At 39.1% G+C, this 21,864-nt stretch overlaps 1 protein-coding gene across 1 annotated transcript in view; it reads right to left on the minus strand.

Annotated features, from left to right (window-relative positions):
- The window catches only part of LOC140740476 (palmitoyltransferase ZDHHC11-like), a 56,855-nt gene extending 35,241 nt beyond the window's left edge, over positions 1–21,614 (minus strand). The window contains exons 1-5 of the mRNA XM_073069657.1: positions 21,506–21,614; positions 16,832–17,047; positions 14,059–14,234; positions 12,729–12,830; positions 3,608–3,732 (exon numbers count right to left, since the gene is read on the minus strand). Of these exons, the coding sequence (XP_072925758.1) occupies positions 3,608–3,732; positions 12,729–12,830; positions 14,059–14,234; positions 16,832–17,047; positions 21,506–21,556 (670 nt within the window). The 5' untranslated portion in view covers positions 21,557–21,614. The remainder of the gene's footprint in view (positions 1–3,607; positions 3,733–12,728; positions 12,831–14,058; positions 14,235–16,831; positions 17,048–21,505) is intronic.
- Positions 21,615–21,864: the final 250 nt, after the last annotated feature.

Raw genomic sequence — 21,864 nt, forward strand, 5'->3', positions numbered from 1 at the left:
GTCCTCTTGTTTGAATCTCCCCTACTCTCAATGAAAAAAACCTATCCAAGTCAACTCTATCTATCCCCCTCATTATTTTAAATACCTCTATCATGACCCCCCTCAACCTTCTATGCTCCAAAGAATAAAGACCTAACTTCTTCAACCTTTCTCTCTAACTTGGGTGCTGAAGCCCAGGTAACATTCTAGTAAATCTTCTCTGTACTCCCTCTTTTGTTGATATCTTTCCTATAATTCGGTGACCAGAACTGTACACAATACTCCAAATTCGGCCTCACCAATGCCTTGTACAATTTTAACATTACATCCAACTCCTATACTCAATGCTCTGATTTATAAAGGCCAGCATACCAAAAGATTTCTTCACCACCCTATCCACATGGGATTCCACCTTCAGGGAACTATGCACCATTATTCCTAGATCACTCTGTTCTGCTGCATTCTTCAATGCCCTACCATTTACCATGTATGTCCTATTTGGATTATTCCTACCAAAATGTAGCACCTCACACTTATCAGCATTAAACTCCATCAGCCATCGTTCAGCCCACTCTTCTAACTGGCCTAAATCTTTCTGCAAGCTTTGAAAACCTATTTCATTATCCACAACACCACCCACCTTAATATCACCTGCACATACTTATTAATCCAATTTACCACCCCATCATCCTGATCATTAATGTATATGACAAACAACATTGGACCCAATACAGATCCCTCAGGCACACCACTAGTCACCGGCCTCCAACCTGACAAACAGTTATCCACCACTACTCTCTGGCATCTCCCATCTAGCCACTGTTGAATCTATTTTACTACTTCAATATTAATACCTAACGATTGAACCTTCCTAACTAACCTTCCGTGCGGAACCTTGTCAAAGGCCTTACTGAAGTCCATATAGACAACATCCACTGCTTTATCCTCGTCAACTTTCCTCATAACCTCTTCAAAAAATTCAATTTTTGTCAAATTGTCAAACATTTGACAAAATGTCAAACATGACCTTCCACACACAAATCCATGTTGACTATTCCTAATCAGACCCTGTCTATCCAGATAATTATATATACCATCTCTAAGAATACTTTTCATTAATTACCCACCACTGACGTCAAACTGACAGGCCTATTATCTATGCATAAAGGACTGAGAGATGAATATAATTGCTTACATGTTTCCCATCCCCACCATACATGAATTTCTTAACAGCAAGTTCTTAGTCCGCATCGGATTTCAGGGTCACGCTTATGAATTCTGCAAGGGAGAGTCTCCATTACCCAAACCGAACTAACAAGTGGTGCCTATATGAGGCTGGAATGCACTCATTACTTTTGTAAACATAATGGTCTGAATTTAAAGTGGCCAACCACAGAACTCACTGCTCCTCTCCAAGAAATATTTCCATAAGAATCTGAATCAGGTTTAATATCACTGGAGTACATTGCAATACATCATTATACAATTATAATTGACATGAGGTATATATACAGTACTGCGCAAAAAGCTTTGTATTTAGAACTATGTAAATAGGGTGCCTAACACTGTTGAACAGGGCTGTACCTGTCAACATGGAGTGCTGAGCAAACTTGTAAATCCACAGGAGCAAAGGATGCTGGAAATGGTGAGGGGGGAGCACTGCAGGCGGGGTGTGGTACAGGTGGCAGTGCTGGTGTGCTGGGGCAGGGGTGACATGGCTGCAGACATACCCAGCCCTGAGACACCAGGCAAGGTCACTTGATCCCAAACAATTGGTTTTTGATCATTACAGAACATCTCCCTCATGCTTCCTGCTCTCTTCTCTCTCCCGACCCTTTTTCCTAAACATGATACCCCTCTTCCTGTCCCCTTCCCACTCACAGTCCACAGTAGGGACTCACTTCAGAATCAGGTTTATCATCACTTACATATGTCATGAAATTTGTTATTTTTGGGGCAGCAGTGCAGTGCAATATATAAGCTTACTACAGTACAGACACCCCAGCTATACATATGTGCCTAAGACTTTTGCACTGTACTGTAGTAAGTATATCTCTCTGTCTCGCTACCTATATCATTAAATTACGTAAGTAGTGTAAAAAGTGAGGGAGGGTTCTTGGATTCATTGTTCATTCAGAAATATTATAACAAAGGGAAAAAAGCTGAAACATTGAGTATGTATCTTCAGTGTCCTGTACCTCCTTCTTGATGGTAAAAATGAGAAGAGGGCATGTCTTGGGTGATGGCAGTCCTTATGATGGATGCTGCCATCTTGAGGAATTTATAAAGATCCCACAGCATGAACCTCTTTTTGTTTGACATGTACAGGTGACCTTGCATTTGGGTTACAAGCCACTTAGGTTACAGAAATTCACTTACAGATTTCACAAATCAGTATCCAAAAATTGAGATACAGAATAAGTTTTGCTCATACAGAAGTTATATCAGGAAAAAAATAAATGTTTAAAAGAAACAAAAGAATAGTGTCAGTTTTTATTCACACAGAAAGGTGAGGGAATAAGATTTGGTATAATGTCAATTGAATTTAAAATTATTGCCGGGTTCCTCCAGTCAGCTGACACAGGAACACACAGGTCAGAGTGCAGCGCTGCCAAGCTCAGCACCTGCAAAGCATTGTGGGAAGATGCAGTACCATGGCTACCTCATTAAAGTACAGTATTCCCAAAGCCTTTACTGCACTTCCACTAAGTCACAATGTTTGCACCCATTATCCCCCCCCCATCTGCTTCTATTTCTTCCATGATCCCCAATCCTTGAATTTCATCCATTTCCCTCATAGCCCCATTTGCTGAACCCTTTCCTAATCCCTCAGCCTTACGCGCCAGGGAAAATGTGCCTCACAGAGGAACACAGCACCATGAAACACCTCTTGTCATCTTCGCATCCTTGGACTGGAGAGAGTGTGGCAAAGGAGAGACTGGCCTGTGACTGTTAACCCACTCAAAGCAGTGACTCGTGTCCAAATCTTATGGATCGACAGTACAGTGACCAGAAGTCAAACCTGACAATTTGTGTTGTTTCTTCCGCAGTAGTCTTGTCCAACCCCAGAGTCTAATGTTAGCCACAACTAATAAACAATGGCAGTGCGTTATTTTGTCCTCACTGATAAAATGGCTCAATGCAAGAGGAAGTATTGTGTAAGTATACAGCCCCACTTGTAACATGGGATTCAGAGAAACTACAGCACAGTAAAGGCTCTTCAGAGCCAACTACTTAACCACAATCTAACCCTCCCCTCCTTCAATCATCCATGTGCCTTTCTAAATGTTGTTCAAATGCCAGTATTGTACCTGCATCTACCACTACCCCTTGATAGGGAAACTGAAATCATCTCTGGAAAATTAGCTAAAATATGCCAATGGAACTGCAGAGTCTTTATACATGCTCTTGGGCTCCTACCAAAAGGAGGCAAAAACATCAGACATCTCTATTCATAAACATAATTGTGTGAGCACACAAGAAAAAGATTCAAAATAGAAGCGACTCCTGAAAGAATTCTCACATCATTCAAACACAGTCAATTAAAACAGGTAGCAAAATAACTTGCGTTGTACAAAGCATCCGAGACATAACATCACTGAAATTAAAATTTAGCAAATAAACTTACATCCAAATTTTGGGTTGCTTCGAAGCAGTTTTGGATTTAAAAAGAATCCAACAAAGACAAAGCCTGAAATGGTGATAATTATCAGACAACCAAGGACAGCAGAGATAACACAGCTCAGGAAGTACCTACATGAGAAAGCAAATTAAAAACATCAAGTTAATGAATATTAAAGCATGTGCACTGTAAAGACTTCAGTGACCTGAGCTGTTACAATTCTGATTTTCTGCCGTCAAAGCCTATTGAACAGGTGTGGTGCAGAAGGGATGGCTGAGCAATTTTAGCAAAGATTAAATAAACGAGCTTTTTCTTCAACACCTATGAATAAACAGTCAACTGAGTCCTGATGAAGGGTCTCAGCCTAAAACGTTTACTGTTTATTTTTCACCACGATGCTGTCTGACCTGATAAGTTCCTCCAACATTTTGCATGTGTTACACCTTGATGCAACAAATGTTACACCAGCTCTCCATTTACACCAGTTCTGCAGTACTCTCACTTTTTATTCTCCTCATATTCTCACCAACTCCCTGGATTACACCTCTTACCTGCACATTAGGGGAAATTTACAGCAGCTCATTAGCCCACCTTTGGGATTTGGGAGGAAGTGGGATCACCCTCCTTTGCTTTTGGTCATTGGCAAGAATCTACAGTGGTGAGGTCCACCTGACACAATCAGCATGGCAGCCAATCTGATAACCTTCCAGTAGCTGGTTATTGCCTGTGAATATTCTGCTGATCCCTCTGTCACTGTACAGGAGAGCCGCCAGATCATCTGAATACATCACGGCTTGGCTTTGATTGCAGAAACTGCAGAGAGTTGTGTCCACAAGTCAGCACCTCACGGGAATCGGCCTCATCTCTATGAACTGTCTATACTTCTTGCTGCCTCTGTAAAGCAGCCAGCATAATCAAAATCCCCACCCACTCCAGGCATTTTTTCTTCTCCCCTCTCCCACACAGCAGAAGATGCACAGGTCTGAAAGCAACTACAACAGGCTCAACGTGGCTTCTATCCTGCTGTTATAAGACTGCTCCTTTGTAAAATAAAATCAACTCTTGGCTTTGCAATCTTCATTATGATGTTGCACTATACAGCTTATCAGCACTGCACTTTCTCTGTAACCTTTTATTCTTTTTTTTCTCTTTTTCACTCTTTTTATTAACATCAACATGATAAGATTAGTACATCAATAATGGGATTACAAACTTACAAAATTAAAATGAACATAAAAGGATACACAAGCAATAAGTACAATATAGTTAAGTCTTCTCAAATCATGAATGATACAAATGTCACATAAATGAAACAAAAAAAAACTAGGTAAATCATATTGGAAAAAAAAACAGAAAAGAGAAAGAAAAATGAATAAATATTAATACCCTAAGAAAAACTAAACTAACAAACTAACCACTGTTTAAAAAAAGAGGAAAAAAATGGGCTGTTTATAGAATCTATAAAAAAAATTACAAAATCATCAGTGTCCCCAACTCCGATCCTCTCTCTCTCTCTCTATATATATATATATATACCGTAGATTCCGGACTACAAAGCGCACCTGATTAAAAGCCGCTGGCTCTAATTTTAGAAATAAAATCTATTTTATAAATGTACAGGCTGCACCGAATTTCCGGCGGAACGGATTTTCGGCGCACTGGATTTCCGGCGGACCGGATTTTCGGCGCACTGGATTTCCGGCGGACCGGATTTTCGGCCGCTTGTAATATGAGATATTTACACAGAAAGATATTACACGTGTTGGGCTTCAAATTCTGCCCTGTGTTCGTTTTGGAAGAGAGACAACCAACACCGGATTACAGTGCAGCGTGGCTTTATTGCAGAACGCGTTTTGCCTTCCCCTTACATTCTGCTCTTATTTATACTCCTTTTTCCCCCAAACCAAACCCTCGCTACACATATTTGGTAAGGCTAAACTTTGTTATACCTACCGGTATTTGGTAACATCGGACACTTGTGTCCTTATTGGCCCGATACCATTCACACACGAGTTTTACTGTTTTTTTGTTTACTGAATCGCTAGCAGTTTCGGTGCAGCGGAATCCTCAGTTTCGCTCCCTCCCTCCCTTGTACTGCTGTCTAATATCACGTGAGCCATTCCTGACCTGAAGCGGCAGTCCCAAATTAAATCTCCACCGTCTCACCATCGATTCATGTATGCCAAGATTACGCGCAGCAGCTCGATTTCCTTGTTCAACCGCCAGATTGATTGCCTTTAACTTAAAAGCTGCATCATACGCTTTTCTTCGAGTGTTTTCCATGTTGATGAGGGTGAGTACAAATGGCTGATTTACAATAATTTGTGAAGTGCGCTTGATTTATCGTACAATTTCATTGGACCTCTGTGAACTACTCATCAATTTTATTGGTCTACTGTTACGAGGCAAAATGTTTTGGCGGCATGGGAAAAAACCTTATATTAGCCGCACCTTATTATAAGCCGCTATGTTCAATGCTGTTCAAAGCATGGGAAAAAAGTAGCGGCTTCTAATCCGACATCTACGGTATATATAAATCAAAACCAGAAAAACAAATAGGATTGGAACAGGGTCAAATTACATCATGTGAAAATATGAAATAAATGGCCTCCAAATCTTTTCAAATTTAATAGAAGGGTCATATACGACACTTTTAATTTTCTCCAAATTTAGACATAACATAGTTTGAGAAAACCAATGAAATACGGTAGGGGGATTAATTTCTTTCCAATTCAACAAAATAGATCTTCTAGCCATTAATGTAAGAAATGCAATCATCCGACAAGCAGAAGAAGATAAATGGATTGACTCCATCATTGGTAAACCAAAGATTGCAGTAATAGGATGAGGTTGTAATTCAATGTTCAATACTGTGGAAATAATATCAAAAATGTCTTTCCAATATTTTTTCAGAAGTGGACATGACCAAAACATATGAGTTAAAGAAACTATCTCAGAATGACATCTGTCACATATACGATTTATATGGGAATAAAAATGAGCAAATTTATCCTTGGACATATGAGCCCTGTGCACAACTTTAAACTGTATCAATGAATGTTTAGCACATACAGAGGATAAATTAACTAATTGAAGAATTTTATCCCAGTTCTCAATAGGGATAGTAAAGTTAAGTTCTCTTTCCCAATCATTTTTAATCTTATAAAAGGCCTCTGAATGTATTTTCATAATTATATTGTAAACATTTGATATTACACCTTTCTGAAAAAGATTTAGTTCTAACAATTTCTCCAAAATACCCAAAGAATCAAGATTTGGAAAGGTAAGAAATACAGTGTTTAAGAAATTTCTAATCCGTAAATATCGAAAAAAATGAGACCTGGGCAAATTTTATTTAATAGATAATAGTTCAAAAGCCATAAAACAATTATCCAAAAATAAATCAGAAAATTGTAGTCTTCCTTTAGTCTTCCAAGCTGAATAAGCTTAGTCCATAATATAAGGGTGAAAAAAGAAATTGGATACAATAGGAATAGTTCAAACAAATTGATTCAACCCAAAAAATTTCCAAAATTGAAACCATATACGTAAAGTGTGTTTGACTATCAGATTGTCAATTCGTTTATGCAATTTAGAAAAAGCAAAGGGAAGAGAAGTCCCTAAAATAGAACCCAATGAGAATCCTTGTACAGATTTAGTTTCCAGATTTACCCAATGAGGGCTAGGAGATAAATCCCAATCCCTTAACCAACATTTCAAATATCGAATATTAATTGCCCAATAATAAAATCTAAAATTAGGCAATGCCAATCCACCTTCCTTTCTTGCCTTCTGTAAATATCTTTTACCTAATCTGGGATTTTTGTTCTGCCATATATATGAAGAAATTTTTGAATCAACATTGTCAAAAAAGGATTTCGGAATAAAAATTGGTACCACTTGAAATATATATAAGAACTTGGGTAAAATAATCATCTTAATAGCATTAATCCGACCTATCAGAGATAAAGACAATGGTGACCATTTAGTGAACAAACATTTAATCTGATCAATTAAGGGTAAAAAATTAACCTTGAATAACTCCTTGTGATTTTTTGTAATTTTAATCCCTAAGTATATAAAAAAGTCATTAACTAATTTAAAAGGTAAATTTCCATAAATTGGAACCTGTCTATTTAAGGAGAACAATTCACTCTTATTAAGATTCAATTTATACCTGGAAAAATTACTAAACTGAGCCAACAATGATATAACTGAAGGAATGGATTTCTCAGGATCAGAAATATATAATAACAAGTCATCTGCGTACAATGATAACTTATGTATATCCATCCCGCGAGTGATGCCAAAAATGTTAGGTGATTCTCTAATAGCAATTGCCAAAGGTTCTAAAGCAATATCAAATAATAATGGACTAAGAGGACAGCCTTGCCTGGTACCCCGAAATAAACGAAAAAAGGGAGATCTTTGATTGTTAGTAAAAACCGAGGCTACTGGAGCATGATATATCAATTTAATCAAGGATATAAATGTCGGACTAAAATTAAACTTCTCAAGCACAGTAAATAAATATGGCCATTCAACTCTATCAAATGCTTTCTCTGCAGCGAATGAAATGACACATTCTGAGGTGCTGCTTGAAGGAGTATAAACAATATTCAATAATCTCCTAATATTGAAAAAAGAATAGCGATCTTTAATGAAAGCAGTTTGATCCTCCGAGATAATTTGAGGTAATACCTTCTCCAGCCTGGTCACCAGTAACTTGGAAAAGATCTTGGAATCTACATTCAATAAGGATATTGGTCTATAGGATGCACAGTCAGTAGGGTCTTTATCTTTTTTCAATATTAAAGAAATGGAAGCTCTATTTAATGATTGTGGCAATTTACCGAGTCTAATTGCTTCTTCAAAAACCTTGCATAATCAAGGAGAAAGAGTAGAGGAAAAACACTTCAAAAATTCCACTGTATACCCATATGGACCTGGTGCTTTCCCAGAATTCCTGGAGGAAATAACACCTTTAATTTCTGCATCTGTAATAGGAGTTTCTAATATTAAAAGTTCTTATGATAATTTTGGAAAATTCAATTTCCCAAGAAAATCATGTATGGTATTATGATCATGAGGAAATTCAGAATGATACAGGGAGGTATAAAAATCTTGAAAAAATTTGTTTATCTCATCATGGTTAACTGTCAGTTCACCATTCTGTTGACGAATCTTAATAATTTGACGTTTAACCAAAGCATTTTTCAATTGGCTAGCTAACAGTTTACCCGATTTATCACTATGTATATAAAAATCAGTTATGGTTTTCATTAACTGATTTTCAATTGAAGATGTAAGTAATAAACTGTGTTCCAGTTGAAGCTCAACCCTTTGTTTGTAAAGCTCCTTACTGGGAGCAATCGAATATTTCTTGTCAATTTCTTTAATCTTATCAACCAATAAAAGAGTTTCCTTCTTAATACGCTTTCTCAAACCAACAGAATAGGAGATAATCTGTCCACGTATATATGCTTTAAAAGTGTCCCAAAGTATTCCGCAGGAAATTTCATCCGTGGAATTAGTTGAAAAGAAGAAATCAATCTGTTCCTTCATAAATTTAATGAAATCCGGATCTTACAGTAAGGTAGAATCAAATCGCCATTGCTTAGTACTAGAAGCAGTATCCATTAATTTAATAGGAAGTTTCATTGGAGCATGATCAGAGATGGCTATAATGTCATAATCACAACCAGTTACAGATGGAATAAAATGAGAGTCAATGAAAAAATAGTCAATTCTCGAGAATGATAAACATGTGAGAAAAATGAAAACTCTTTGTCCTTAGGATGCAGAAATCTCCAAACATCGAAAATTCCATTATCAGTCAAAAAAGAATTGATGTAAGTGGCTGACTTATTTGGTAAAGTCTGAATGGATATAGATCTATCCAGCAAAGGATTTAAACAGCAGCTGAAGTCACCACCCATTATTAACATATATTCATTTAGATTAGGTACAGAAGTAAATAAAGACTTAAAGAAATCAGGATAATCCACATTTGGAGCATAAACATTAACCATAGCACCCTTCTTATTAAAAAGTAACCCAGTAATTAACAAAAATCTACCACTCGGATCCGAAATAATATCCTGTAGAACAAAAGTTATAGAGGAGTCAATAAAAATTGAAACGCCTTTTACTTTAGCATTTGAATTTGAATGGTACTGTTGACCCCCCCAAAACCTAAAAAAACGTTGATTACCCTCTTTCCTCACGAGTTTCTTGTACAAAAATAAAATGCGCATTCAGTCTTTGGAATACTTTAAAAATCTTTTTCCGTTTAATCGGATGGTTTAAGCCATTAGTATCCCAAGAGACAAAATTAATGGACTGAGCCATATTTCTAAAATCAACCCTTTGGTATATAAAGAGTTAACCAAAGTATGAACTCATGCTCTCGGAAGAGGAACAAAAATAAGGGGAAGACCCGGAAATGACGACACAGCAGACATGTTAGTAGTTTGAAATCAGCCCAAATGAAAGAACTAGAAAAACTAATAAAAAGAGCAATAGAATTAGAAAGGAACCGCCCGCCCACCACCCATGGAAAAGAGACCCTCCTGAGTCTAAAGGAAGCCAGGAAAAAAAGGTGTGAGACTAAATCTACCCCCATGTCTCCAGAAGGCGACTCCAGATATATAAAGGAGAAAAAAAAGATCCACCCAAAATCCTAAAAAGTAATTAACACTATACTAAAACAGACTTCTTAATATAATTGCTAGTAAAAAAAACAAAAAGAATATAAACACTGGTAACTTATAAATCGGGTTAAAACCCGAACAAATAAAAGTTAGGATGTGATAAGAAAGGCATTACAGGAAGAAGACGACAAAAAAAAGGCGAAATTTAAAAAAAAGCAAGAAATATTTTAGAAAAGAAACCGCTATCTTAGTTACACAAAAACTGAAGAAATATATCAAAACATTAAAATAAATACACCTTCAAAAGGAATAATAATAATGACCAAAAATAAAATACAATGGTTAAAGTAAGTAAATTAAAAAGATTAGTACGTCGATAAAGAAAAACTTTAATTGGAATATAAAATGTAAAATAAACCTACACCAATAGTCAGAAACAAAATCTGGTTTTGGAAACAAAAACTATCTCCTAACGATCAAAACCATACATTTATTAGAGACGAGAATCCGAAGCAGTAGGGTAGTTCTCATCCAGAAAGCTTCGAGCATCAGATGTGGAGAGAAAAACACGTCGTGGTGCATTCGAAGGCGAGATTCTAAGTTTTGCAGGGTATAAAAGCGCTGGTTTTAGATTTTTCTCATAACATTCGGACATCAAAGGTTTAAAAGCGAGCCGCGCCTTCATCACTTCTGGGCTGAAATCCTCCACAAGCCGAAATTGGAATTCTCTCAATTTAACCATCCCTAAACGCCGAGCCAAACGAATAAGGTGCTCTTTAAAATGCACATAATGAAATCGAACAATTACAACAAGTAGTTTCGATGAAGAACTTGGTGATCGGCATATAATTCTATGGGCACGATCAAGTAATGGAGGACTATCTGGGAATACAGAAGGGAACGCATCCTTTAAAAGTTGAGCGAAATACTTCGAGGGGTCCCCTTGTTCGATACCTTCCGGGAGACCAAGTATGCGTAAGGTCTGTCTTCTAGACCGATTTTCAAAATCGACACTCTTGGCTTTAAGTATTTCCAACTGTTTAATCGCCAAAAATAATTTCTGCTCTAGTTTCTCGATTTTCAAGTCTCGCTTCTGAGCGTCCTCTTGCAGAGTTGCGATTAAAGTTTGATGCTGTTTAACTTCATGACCAATCTTATCCAGAGAATCCTGGAAAGCCTTTAAATCTGCTTTGAAAGTTTGTTGTTGTTCTTCAAATTTTTCATTCAAGAGCTCCAATAACGTATCATAAGTCAATTCAGTACGCTTAGGATCAGTCTTTTTTTTTCTTTCCATTGCCGTTAGAATCTTTCCCAGGGTCTCGCCCTTTAGATCTTAAAGCCATTTCAGTACTCATTTCTTCAAAATTCACAGTTCCCTCTTAAAGATAAGTCCAAAAAAGTAGCAAGAATCTTCTGGTGTAGGTAAAAATAAGTTAAATAAAGGTGATCATAGGGTAAAAAAGTAAAGGTTATGGAGCGAATCTAAAACAGTGCTCACTCCATGAGTATCTCCTGGTGACCTCTGTAACTTTTTATTCTGTATCATCATATTGTATAACCTTGCTCTACTTCAAAGGATTTGACTGTATGAACAGTCTGCAAGACAAGCTTTCCTCTGTATCTCCATACATAACTATAATAAACCAATAACCAAAATCTGGAAACTGGAGCAAATGCTGAGATGGGTTGAGCTTAATCAGGGAAAGCAAAATAATATTGAACTGAAAATGAAATGTTATGCTTGTTCCACAATCAAACAGGAGGTTAAATATCCGCATCTAGTGGTACCTGAAAAACTGATCTCAAAAGCAAAGAGGCATTCGTTTTCCAGCTCTGATTCCCAATACAGTATTCAAAGCATTCAGTGCATAGTGAACAGTACATTCTGTATATTTCCTTCTACATTATATTTCTGTGCACCCTCACAACAAACACGGCTATTAAATGTCAAGATGCAAAATTACAGTTACACGATCTTTGAACATACTTTGAAGATATATTTGGTACCCAGCACTCCCAAACGTGCGCGAAATGGACAGCAGTGAGTCCAGTAACACTCGTTTAAATCATCTGCACTTTACTGAATGAAAACATTAACAGATGTACTGAAATAAAGCTCTACGTAAGTTAGCACTCGGAATTAGGCAAAACCATCGATACAATACCACTTAATATATCAGGACCATTATATCATACCTCCAATCAATAGCACATACGAAACTTACATTCACAGTGATGGTGAGGGTTTGGTCGAAAATTTAAGTACTTTAGCTTGGTTTGTGTTTGAACTGGTTCTGATTGGGCAAATTTTCAACTTAATGATGTTAAAACCAGACCCGACCGCAGCCTCTAGTCAGGACCATGTGACTATACATGGTCATAACAGCTTAATTCAACTTCTGTTCCACTCAAAAATATTGCGAAATAGCTATGTGTATTTTTCTTATTGACAAGCATACAAAAACCTGCCTTACCGGTAATTTCTGCCTCCTACACAATTGTTCAGCCACTTACAGTGATGATCAAAATTACCTACACACTTCTTGCATCTATTGCAGTGATGGGAATTTCGACACCTGTGAATCAGAAATACAAGAAAATATAATCTATCATCCCAAAATTATAATAAATGTTAAAAAATAGGAACTTCTATACTTTTCCCACAGAGGAATAACTGTAGGGTCCTAGTGTGCTTCTAATTTGGTGAAAATACAAATAAATTACACTAACACTGCAGTGCAAATACCCTACATATTGTACAGCATTCTAAAACAGCATCTGTAGTGAAACGACATGGTGGGAAGTAGTAACAGATAAACAGTCAAAGTCTGAAGGAGAGCACAGATCAGAATATTCATTGGGGAGGGTCCAGAGGAGGTTCATGAGATTGATCAATGGAGTTGAGTGGGATATTAAATCAGCCATGATGGATGGAAGAGCACACTTAATGGGCCAAATGAACTAATTGTGCTCCAATGTATTATGTTCGATAGATAATACAGTACCGTGTTTTACTCTGAATATTCCGAATATCATACTTTCTAAAACCTTACTTAGTATTTGCATCTTTTTCTTCAATATCAAAAGAAACTGCGGAGCATTGTCACAGGAAAACAGCCTCGTCGTCAAGGACTTAAAGAAATCATTTCTTTGTTGCAAGTATTTTCAATCAATTTTACAATTCTAAGGCAATTATTTGCAGTTACTATAAAGGTATCAAGTAACTACTGGTTGGAGTTCAAAACTGTTAATATGATATAGACATAAAGATATCAGTTTAGACAATCTTAATTCTGCATTGAGTAATATACATGATTTTGTATTATTCTAATGGCTTACGACATCATAGGTCTACAAAGACACAAGGTCAGAGGTTAGGTATAAAGTTCTTCAGACCTGATCTGATCAGCTTTATTTGTTACATGTACATTGAAACATCAAAACTTACAGTAAAACGCACTGTTTTGTCTCAGCAGCCAATACAGTCAGAACAACTCCATCACTTGTGCTGGGGACAGCCCACAAGTACCACCATGCTTCCAGCACAAATGTAGCAAACTCACAATTCAATAACCCTAGCCCATACATTTTGGAATATGTACCTGGAGGGAAGCCATTCAATCACAGAGAGAGCATACAAACACCTTATAGACAGCGTTGGGAATTGACCTCATCTCACAGCTAGTGCTATAAAGTGTTACTCCGACTGCCACACTACCATTGAACAAATGAACCTCGCCGATCCTCTACTTTGTATATTTTTCAGTTCTAAGCAACAGAAGCATTACTCAATCTGATACTTACACCATAACTTCACAAAGCGGGCAGTAGCGCTTATGGCGACCAGATTTAAGTGGTTTGCCTTTGTACACCGGGGGTAATCTTTTATATCCCTTGGCCCGAACGATATCCTCAGCTGGGTCGATGGTGGCTGCAATCACCTGAAAAGCTACGTGCCAAATAAAAGTACCACCAAACCACTAAAACGGGTTAAGGTTAAAATGTTCTGAATATTATGGATGAAATTTTGTAACTCTTTGCTTATCAGTTTTAAAACACTGAAATAAAATTAGACATGACCAAGCCAAATAACAACTTGTCTTGTAGTCTGTAGTCTAGTATAGCTTTCTCTGTGTTTTTTTATTACGTAGTTCAGTCTAGTTTTTGTACTGTGTCATGTGAACCATGGTCCTGAAAAACGTTGTCTCATTTTTACTATGCACTGTACCAGCATTTATGGTTGAAATGACAATAAAAATTGACTTGACTTGACTTGACCTGACCTATCTATAATTTTAAAGCTGGAAGTACTAAATACAGTAGTGTTATACACACATGAATACACACAAGTCAGCTATTTCAGCTTTGATCCAAGTTAAATGTCTTGCATTATTGGTGTTAAGCTGGTCAAACCATCACCCAAGTAAAATATTTTAATCAATTTGATCCATGCTAAAATTCCTTAGGATTGTAAAAGTGAATAGCTCCAAAATATATGCACGAATATTGAAAAAACTGTAAGTTCTTCTAAGGTGGTAAAATCATTAGGCTGTTTGTATTAAACCCTGTTCTACTAAAGAGTCGACGTCTCAGTCCTAATTAAGGTCCTTGGCCCAAAGCATAACTCTTTATTCTTTTCTATAGATGCTTTATGACTTCTTGAGTTCCTCCAGCTGTGCGCATGTGTGTGAGAGACTCATTGTTTGCTTACTGTTATATTCTTTAATGTAGTTCCCCCAACTTATGTTGCATGTTTTGTAGCGTATTCAGGTTTAAAGCTTAGATTTAATATCGAATCAAATCACTGATAATACTTTTTTTAAACTGATAATACTGATCATTCTTCTGTAACTATTCTATCATTAGTTCATGCTTTTCCCATTAAACAGAAATATTCCCTCATGGGTTTTTCAACCTAAAGATTCTCATATTTCATAAATTGGTCCCGCGTGTCTTTGAAGTTCAGTCACTTTGCCCATCCACAGGCAAATGAAGGTGATCCATAATCAAGTCAAATAGCTTTTTATTGTCATTTCGACCATAAACTGCTGGCACAGTACACAGTAAAAATGCAACAACGTTCCTCCAGGACCATGGCGCTACATGAAACAACACAAAACTACAGTAGACTATGTGAGACAACTTTATCTTTTATTAAAAGAAACAGAAGTCATGCTGAACCTTTATAAACATATGTATCACATTCAGTGCTGGTCATCCCATGACAGCAAAGATGTGAAGGTTTCACAGACTGCAATAAAAAAACTTTATGAGAGTGATTCCTGGAATGTGATACCACAATTAGAAATATTACAAAAGTTTGCGTCACTTTTCTAAAAGAAGAGAAATCTGAGTGTAGATTTGATAGCGATGAGGGGTCTGGACAGAGGGGATAGTGGGAAGCTGTCCCCGCTGGTGAAGGGGTAAAGAACTAAAAGTCACAGGTATATAACTAAGGGAAAATCAATTAAGAGTGACTTAAGATAAATCTCATTTTCATTATGCAACATATATATTCACTTTATTAGGCACACCAGCTCGTTAATGCAAATATCTAATCTGCCAATCATGTGGCAGCTGCTCAATGCATACAAACATGCAGACATGGTCAAGAGGTGAAGCTGATGTTCAGACCAAACATCAGAACGGGGAAGAATGTGATTTAAGTGACTGTGACCATGCCAGACTGGGTGGCTTGAGTATCGCAGAAACTCTTGATCTCCTGGGATTTTCATAGAAAACAGTCTCTAGAGTTTACGGAGAATGGTGCCAAAAAGGAAAAAAAAAATCAGTGAGCAGCAGCTCTGTGGGCAAAAATAGCTCATTAATGAGAGGTCAGAGAATGGCCAGACTGGTTCAAGCTGACAGGAATGTGGCAGTAACTCAGGTAACCTTGCATTACAACAGTGGTGTACAGAAGAGCCTCTCTGAATGCACAACATGTTTGAACCTTGAAGTGGATGGGCTCCAGCAACAGAAGGACACACGGAGTTCCACTCCTGTATTCAATAAAGTGGCCAATGAGTATCTGGAATGATAGTAATCTGCATATGTGATGCAGGCAGGTTCCGTTCTGTCCTTGCATAAATAAATGGTGAGGAAAATCTTGAAAGGCTGCAGAGAAATGACCAATGGGTAGAACTGACAAGCTACTCGGATGGACAACAAGCATGGACACAATTCTCCAAATGATCTCCTTCTATGCTGTAACCATTCTATGATAGGGTTTGCCTGCAGAGACAGGCAGTACTTGCTAGCCATTTGCAGTAAGATTTCCTGGTCTTGTAGTCACCTTAATACTTTAGACTCTAGTTTATTACAGGAAAATGTGCTAAATCAGAAGAATAAATTATAAAATTCATACAGTATATTTTTACATGATTAATACCCACTTCTACTACAGTTCTTTATCAGCTCAAATGCTTGTAAATTTCCATGCTCACCAAACCTGAAACCAGCAGATTATCTGCAAGATGCAACTCGCAAATAAGATCACTGCAAGGAAACAGGTCAGGCTGTGCAACTATTTCCTTATCCGCGCACTAGTAAGGTCTTGCAGTCCTGTTAAAAAGGATACAATGTAGCCAGCAGGTACCCATCTCGATGGAAGAAGAGGGATAAGTATACCCACTACAACGATAGGGAAGTACAAGCAGGCGATCCAAGATACTATCTGAAAGGGATGGGGTGGCCAGCTCCAACCATTGACCTTTGGGTGCCTGGGGGTGCAGCGTCTTTGACTACGACGGTTTTCCTCTGGTTCAGTTTTATGACCCTTACGGAAGCAATCCATCTGCAATGTAACATTAAAAAGTCATAAGTAAATTAACGTTGAAATGAAAGTTATGTTAGTTCCACTATAGAGGCAATTCAGTTTACACTGCGTTAACTTTATGCCCCAGTCATGAGTGTAAAATGAATTCTCATAGTAGTTCCTATGCAGTTTCAATTCACTTTCCCTTTGTATACACCTTGATTTTATTTATTCTGTGAGATGGTTTTCCTTACACAAACATTTTCACATCTGCCACACCCTCTCCTTTTAGTTATTTTTCTTCTCCTCCGGCTATATGGCAGCTTGCATTACCACCACCTTCTGAAGTGGAGTGTGAATCAGGATATCGAAATCTTATATATCTCAAATTCTATAAAAAGGCCTGTATTCTAAGGAACTGCACTATGTATTTAAATCAATAATCCTGTGGCCCTTTCTGCAAAATACTGCTAATGTTGCTGTATTTCCTGTCATATTGTTGTATTTGCAGTATAATCTCCCCATGTTCTTTTAGTAATCTGAAAATGAAAGGCGTGAGAGAGTGAGATACATCAGCTGGCTGAGAAGTGTCATACAGCAACCTCGTGTTCAATGTCAGCAACACCAGGGAATTAATTGTGCACTTCAGGAAGGGGAAGCTGGGAGAACACACACCAGTCCTCATTGAGGGTCTGTGGTGGAAAAGGGTCGCAGCTTCAAGCTTCTGTATGTCAGAGAATCTATCCTGGGCCCAAAATATTGAAATAAAGCACCTCCATGCTGTACTGCATTAGGAGTTTGAAGAGATTTGGCATGTCACAAATGTCTATAGTTGAGGGGTGGAGAGCATTCTGACTGGATCGACAGAGGACACAGAGGGACATACACTCAGCCAGTCCATCATGGGCAGAGACCATCCCGACATTAAGTATTTCTTTAAGAGGCGGAGTCCCAAGAAAGCAGCAGCATCCATCATTAAGGACTCTCACCACTCAAGCATGCCCGCTTCTATTAATTACCACTGGAGAGGAGGTACAGGAGCCTCCTGCCTCTGCCAGCAGATTTTTGAATAGTCCACAAAGACTACTTCATTAGTTTGGATTTTGCACTATTTATTTTGTAATTTATAGTAGACTGTATCTTTGTGTTGCACTGTTGCCACGAAACAACAAACTTCATGACCTATCAGTCAGTGATAATAAACCTGATTCTGATTTTTATCTTTCAGTCAGCCGCACACCTGTTTTACTAAAACCTCCCAAATTCAAACAAAATATGTAGATTTTATTTAACATTCTCTTTGTGAAAACAAGTTATTTTTGTCTGTCATAACATACAAAGCCTTTCATTCCGACAAATCATTCTTTTCTGTGCTTTCTCCCGAGCTTTAACCTCTTTCCAATACATCCAACACTTTCCTGTTCCCAGACATAAGGAAATTGTTCCATATATCCAAACAGGCCCATGTCACGAATCCCGTGACAAGTTGAAAAGGACCAGCAGAAATGGAACACACCTGAAGTCTGGTTTACTATAAATTAAGACTATATTTATTACTACTACGAATTAATATCATTAAACCGGATAATACGATACAGGTTATAAACTATATTATATATATCTCTCCACAAATGTGTGTGGATACAAAGATAATAGTCCCGGAGGTAGATATCAGTCTTACGGTGTCAGGTAAGTTTAAGTAGTTCAGTTCACTTTGTGCTGCGTCGAGTTGAATTGATGGGGAGAGAGAGAGAGAGAGAGAGAGAGTTAATTGAGTTGATGTTTAAGTTGGCAGCTTTAGTTGTTCTTGCTTCCAAAGTCTTTAGAGTCACTTTGTGTGAACCCCACACAGACGGACAGAGCCCCATCTAGGGAACGGTCTACTAACCCACAGCACGGGTTCACCACCAGCAGACCCCCCACCGGCAAGCTCTTACCCACACTGGTAATTACAGGTTGAAATTAATCGGTCCGTGGCCTCCACCCTCGTGGTGGTCTTAAACTCCACCAGTGGGTTCTCGGGTAGCTTCCGCACTTCTCCCATATTGTGTCTCCTCTGCCGTTATCAGACCAAAAGCCTCAACTTTTTATAATCCATTCGAAATTCCAGCCGTCCGTTAGCTCAACTGCTCTGAGCTGTTACCATGGTGACTTCCCAACTCGTGTCTCAGCTGGCGCCGTACTCTCTCTCTCTCAAGGTCACAATTAAAAGTGTTATCAAAACCAAGTCAGAGTCCTCTCTCTCTTTTAATTGCCTATTTGTTCATTAGACTGCTGAATTTTCTAGCAGTTTCTCACCTGCATGACACACATCCCATTCAGTTTAAAGGAGCAAGCGGAGACCACACGGTAACATTTTTGCATTAGGTTTTAACAATCTATGAGCCTTGATGTATATTCTGAAAAGAGAGACCTAAATCCAAGGAGATGACAGTCACTTAGGACCGAGTGACGAAGACCTTTTCACTGAGAAGAGAGTAAATGTTTGAAATTTCCCAGCCCAGTCAGCTTGTAGGCACTCAGTGCGACTGATAGCTTTTTGAAATGGAAGGTAACCACAAGATATTATCATGTAGGTAGCAACAGGAAACTGTTTTAAATATACAAAGTAATTTAAAATTCTTTCTGAAGACTGTGCTTTAATATTATTGCTGAGATTGAACAGTTTATATAATGACTGAAGAACTATAACATGTAATCATTCTACCAAAAGCTGTCAGTCTCAGCTGTGAAGGTAGTCGATCAGCTCCAATCCATTGGGACAATGGAGAATCTCAAAGATTTACAAGCACTGCAATGAAAAAGCTAACTCCTGACCCAGTCCAAAATGTGAGAGAAGAACTACAAGAGTTCCACTTTAGGGCACATATTCCCCTCCCCTCTCCACTTTCTGCAGTGATCACTCACCACAACTCCCTTGCCTGCTCATCGCTCGCTAACTCCCCTCCAGGCTCTTATCCCAGCAACCTGCCCCTACTCATCGTTCTCACCACCATTCAGGGCCTCAAACAATCTTCCAGGAGAGGCAGCTTTCACATGCAACTCCATCAGCGCCATGTCTTGCATTCAGTGCCCTCAGCGTGACCTGCTCTACATTGCAGAGACCTGAAGCAGACTTGGGGACCACTGCATTGAACACCTTCATTCCAGATGCTAACGGTCAGGATATCCTCGTGAGCAGCCATTCCATTCCGCTTCCAATTCTCACACTGACGTATCTGTCTAGGGCCTCCTCGACTACCATGTTAGAGTGTTAGGCTTGCTCGAAGCAATACCATCCTGATAGTCTCCAACCTGCATCAACATCACAGACCAGCACCTTCAGATTTCTCACCTCCTTCCCTTTATTCCACAGTCAACTGCCCTCTCCTATCAGATTCCATCTTGTTCAACCTTTTGCCTCTTCTATCACCTGACAGTAATCCCATTTACCTACCTTCCACCTGGATTTACCCATCACCCATCAACACCTCTTCCCCTCTTGCCCTCTCCTTCTGGCGCATGTCCCCCTTCCTTCCAGCCTTATGAAGGGATTGTCCATTTCCCTCCTAGCTGCTGCCTGACCCCCGAACTCCTCCAGCATCCAGCACGTGTCACTCCAGTTTTCCAGCACCCCTAATCTGTCTCTCTATTGTCCCTTTGATCAAAGGTCAAAGTATATTTATATCAAAGATTGCATGCAGTAGCCAACCCTGAGACTTAAATTCTCCACAGTCACAAAACCCATTCAAAATAAAACATTCCCCCCCCCCCCCACAAAAAAAATCCCCCAAACAGCAGCAAGAACATCACCCTCCCTCCCCGGCACAACAAACAAATCCCTGGAACAGCAACAAGAACATCGACCTGAGCAACACACACAACATGCTGGAGGAACTCAGCAGGTCAGGCAGTGTCTATGGAAAAGAGTACAGTGGGCCCAATATGTCAACTGCACTCTCTGCCTGGCCTGCTGAGCCCCTGCAGCATTTCGTGTGTGTCGCTTGGACTTCCAGCATCTGCAGATTTTCTCCAGTTTGTGACTGGACATCAACCTGAGGTGGCGTTGTTCACTGGCACTACCTGGGCCAGAAGAGTGATGCCAGCAAGCTTCAAATTTACCAGGACTCCTTGATACCACAAGCCATCGCACATCCTGAAGTGCCTCAACGTTGGTCACTCTCACCTCACTACTGGAAAATTGCTGTCTCATCTACATTTTCACCTCTGCTGTGTGATCCAGGCAAAACCAGAATTGGGCACCCAAGCCCAGGTTACAGCAGGTTAAGTCCCATTTGACAGCACTAACACTTTGGCTGATACGGCATACAATGATGATGAAAATGAATATTTGTGCCGACAATTGAAAGAAAACTGACTAGAGTGGTTTTACACTGTCATACCTGGTCACTACTTCGCATGTTCGGGATAGTATTGTAAATGTAGTAGACGAGGGTGGCGACAAGGCCGGCGCTGGAGGACATCGCAATGTAAGTTTACGATGCGCCATGCTCCTACCTTGGGCCGTGACATTGGCTCTGGGTCTGAGATCCTTTCGAAGCGGATCATTATCGTTAAATCCGTCCCCGTGAAAAGTAACTCGGTTCAGCAATACACAACCATCCCCTTCCCCTCGGCAGCCCGACCCGGGGCTCGGCACCGGAGCGCTGCCCACACCATCGCGCAGGGCGAGTGAATGACCGGCTGTGATTTCACCCTGCACCACCATATCGCCAAGAACCGCGCCACGGCGGGCATCGACCGGGCGGACAGCGGATAGTGATGGCCGCCACTCCCGGAGCAGAAAACACGTCCGCTCGCCATACCTTTCAAACACGTTATGCGCCATTGCAACCGCCAACACCATGGTCACCACT

This window comes from Hemitrygon akajei, chromosome 17 (genome assembly GCF_048418815.1).
Source record: "Hemitrygon akajei chromosome 17, sHemAka1.3, whole genome shotgun sequence".
Taxonomy (NCBI): domain Eukaryota; kingdom Metazoa; phylum Chordata; class Chondrichthyes; order Myliobatiformes; family Dasyatidae; genus Hemitrygon; species Hemitrygon akajei.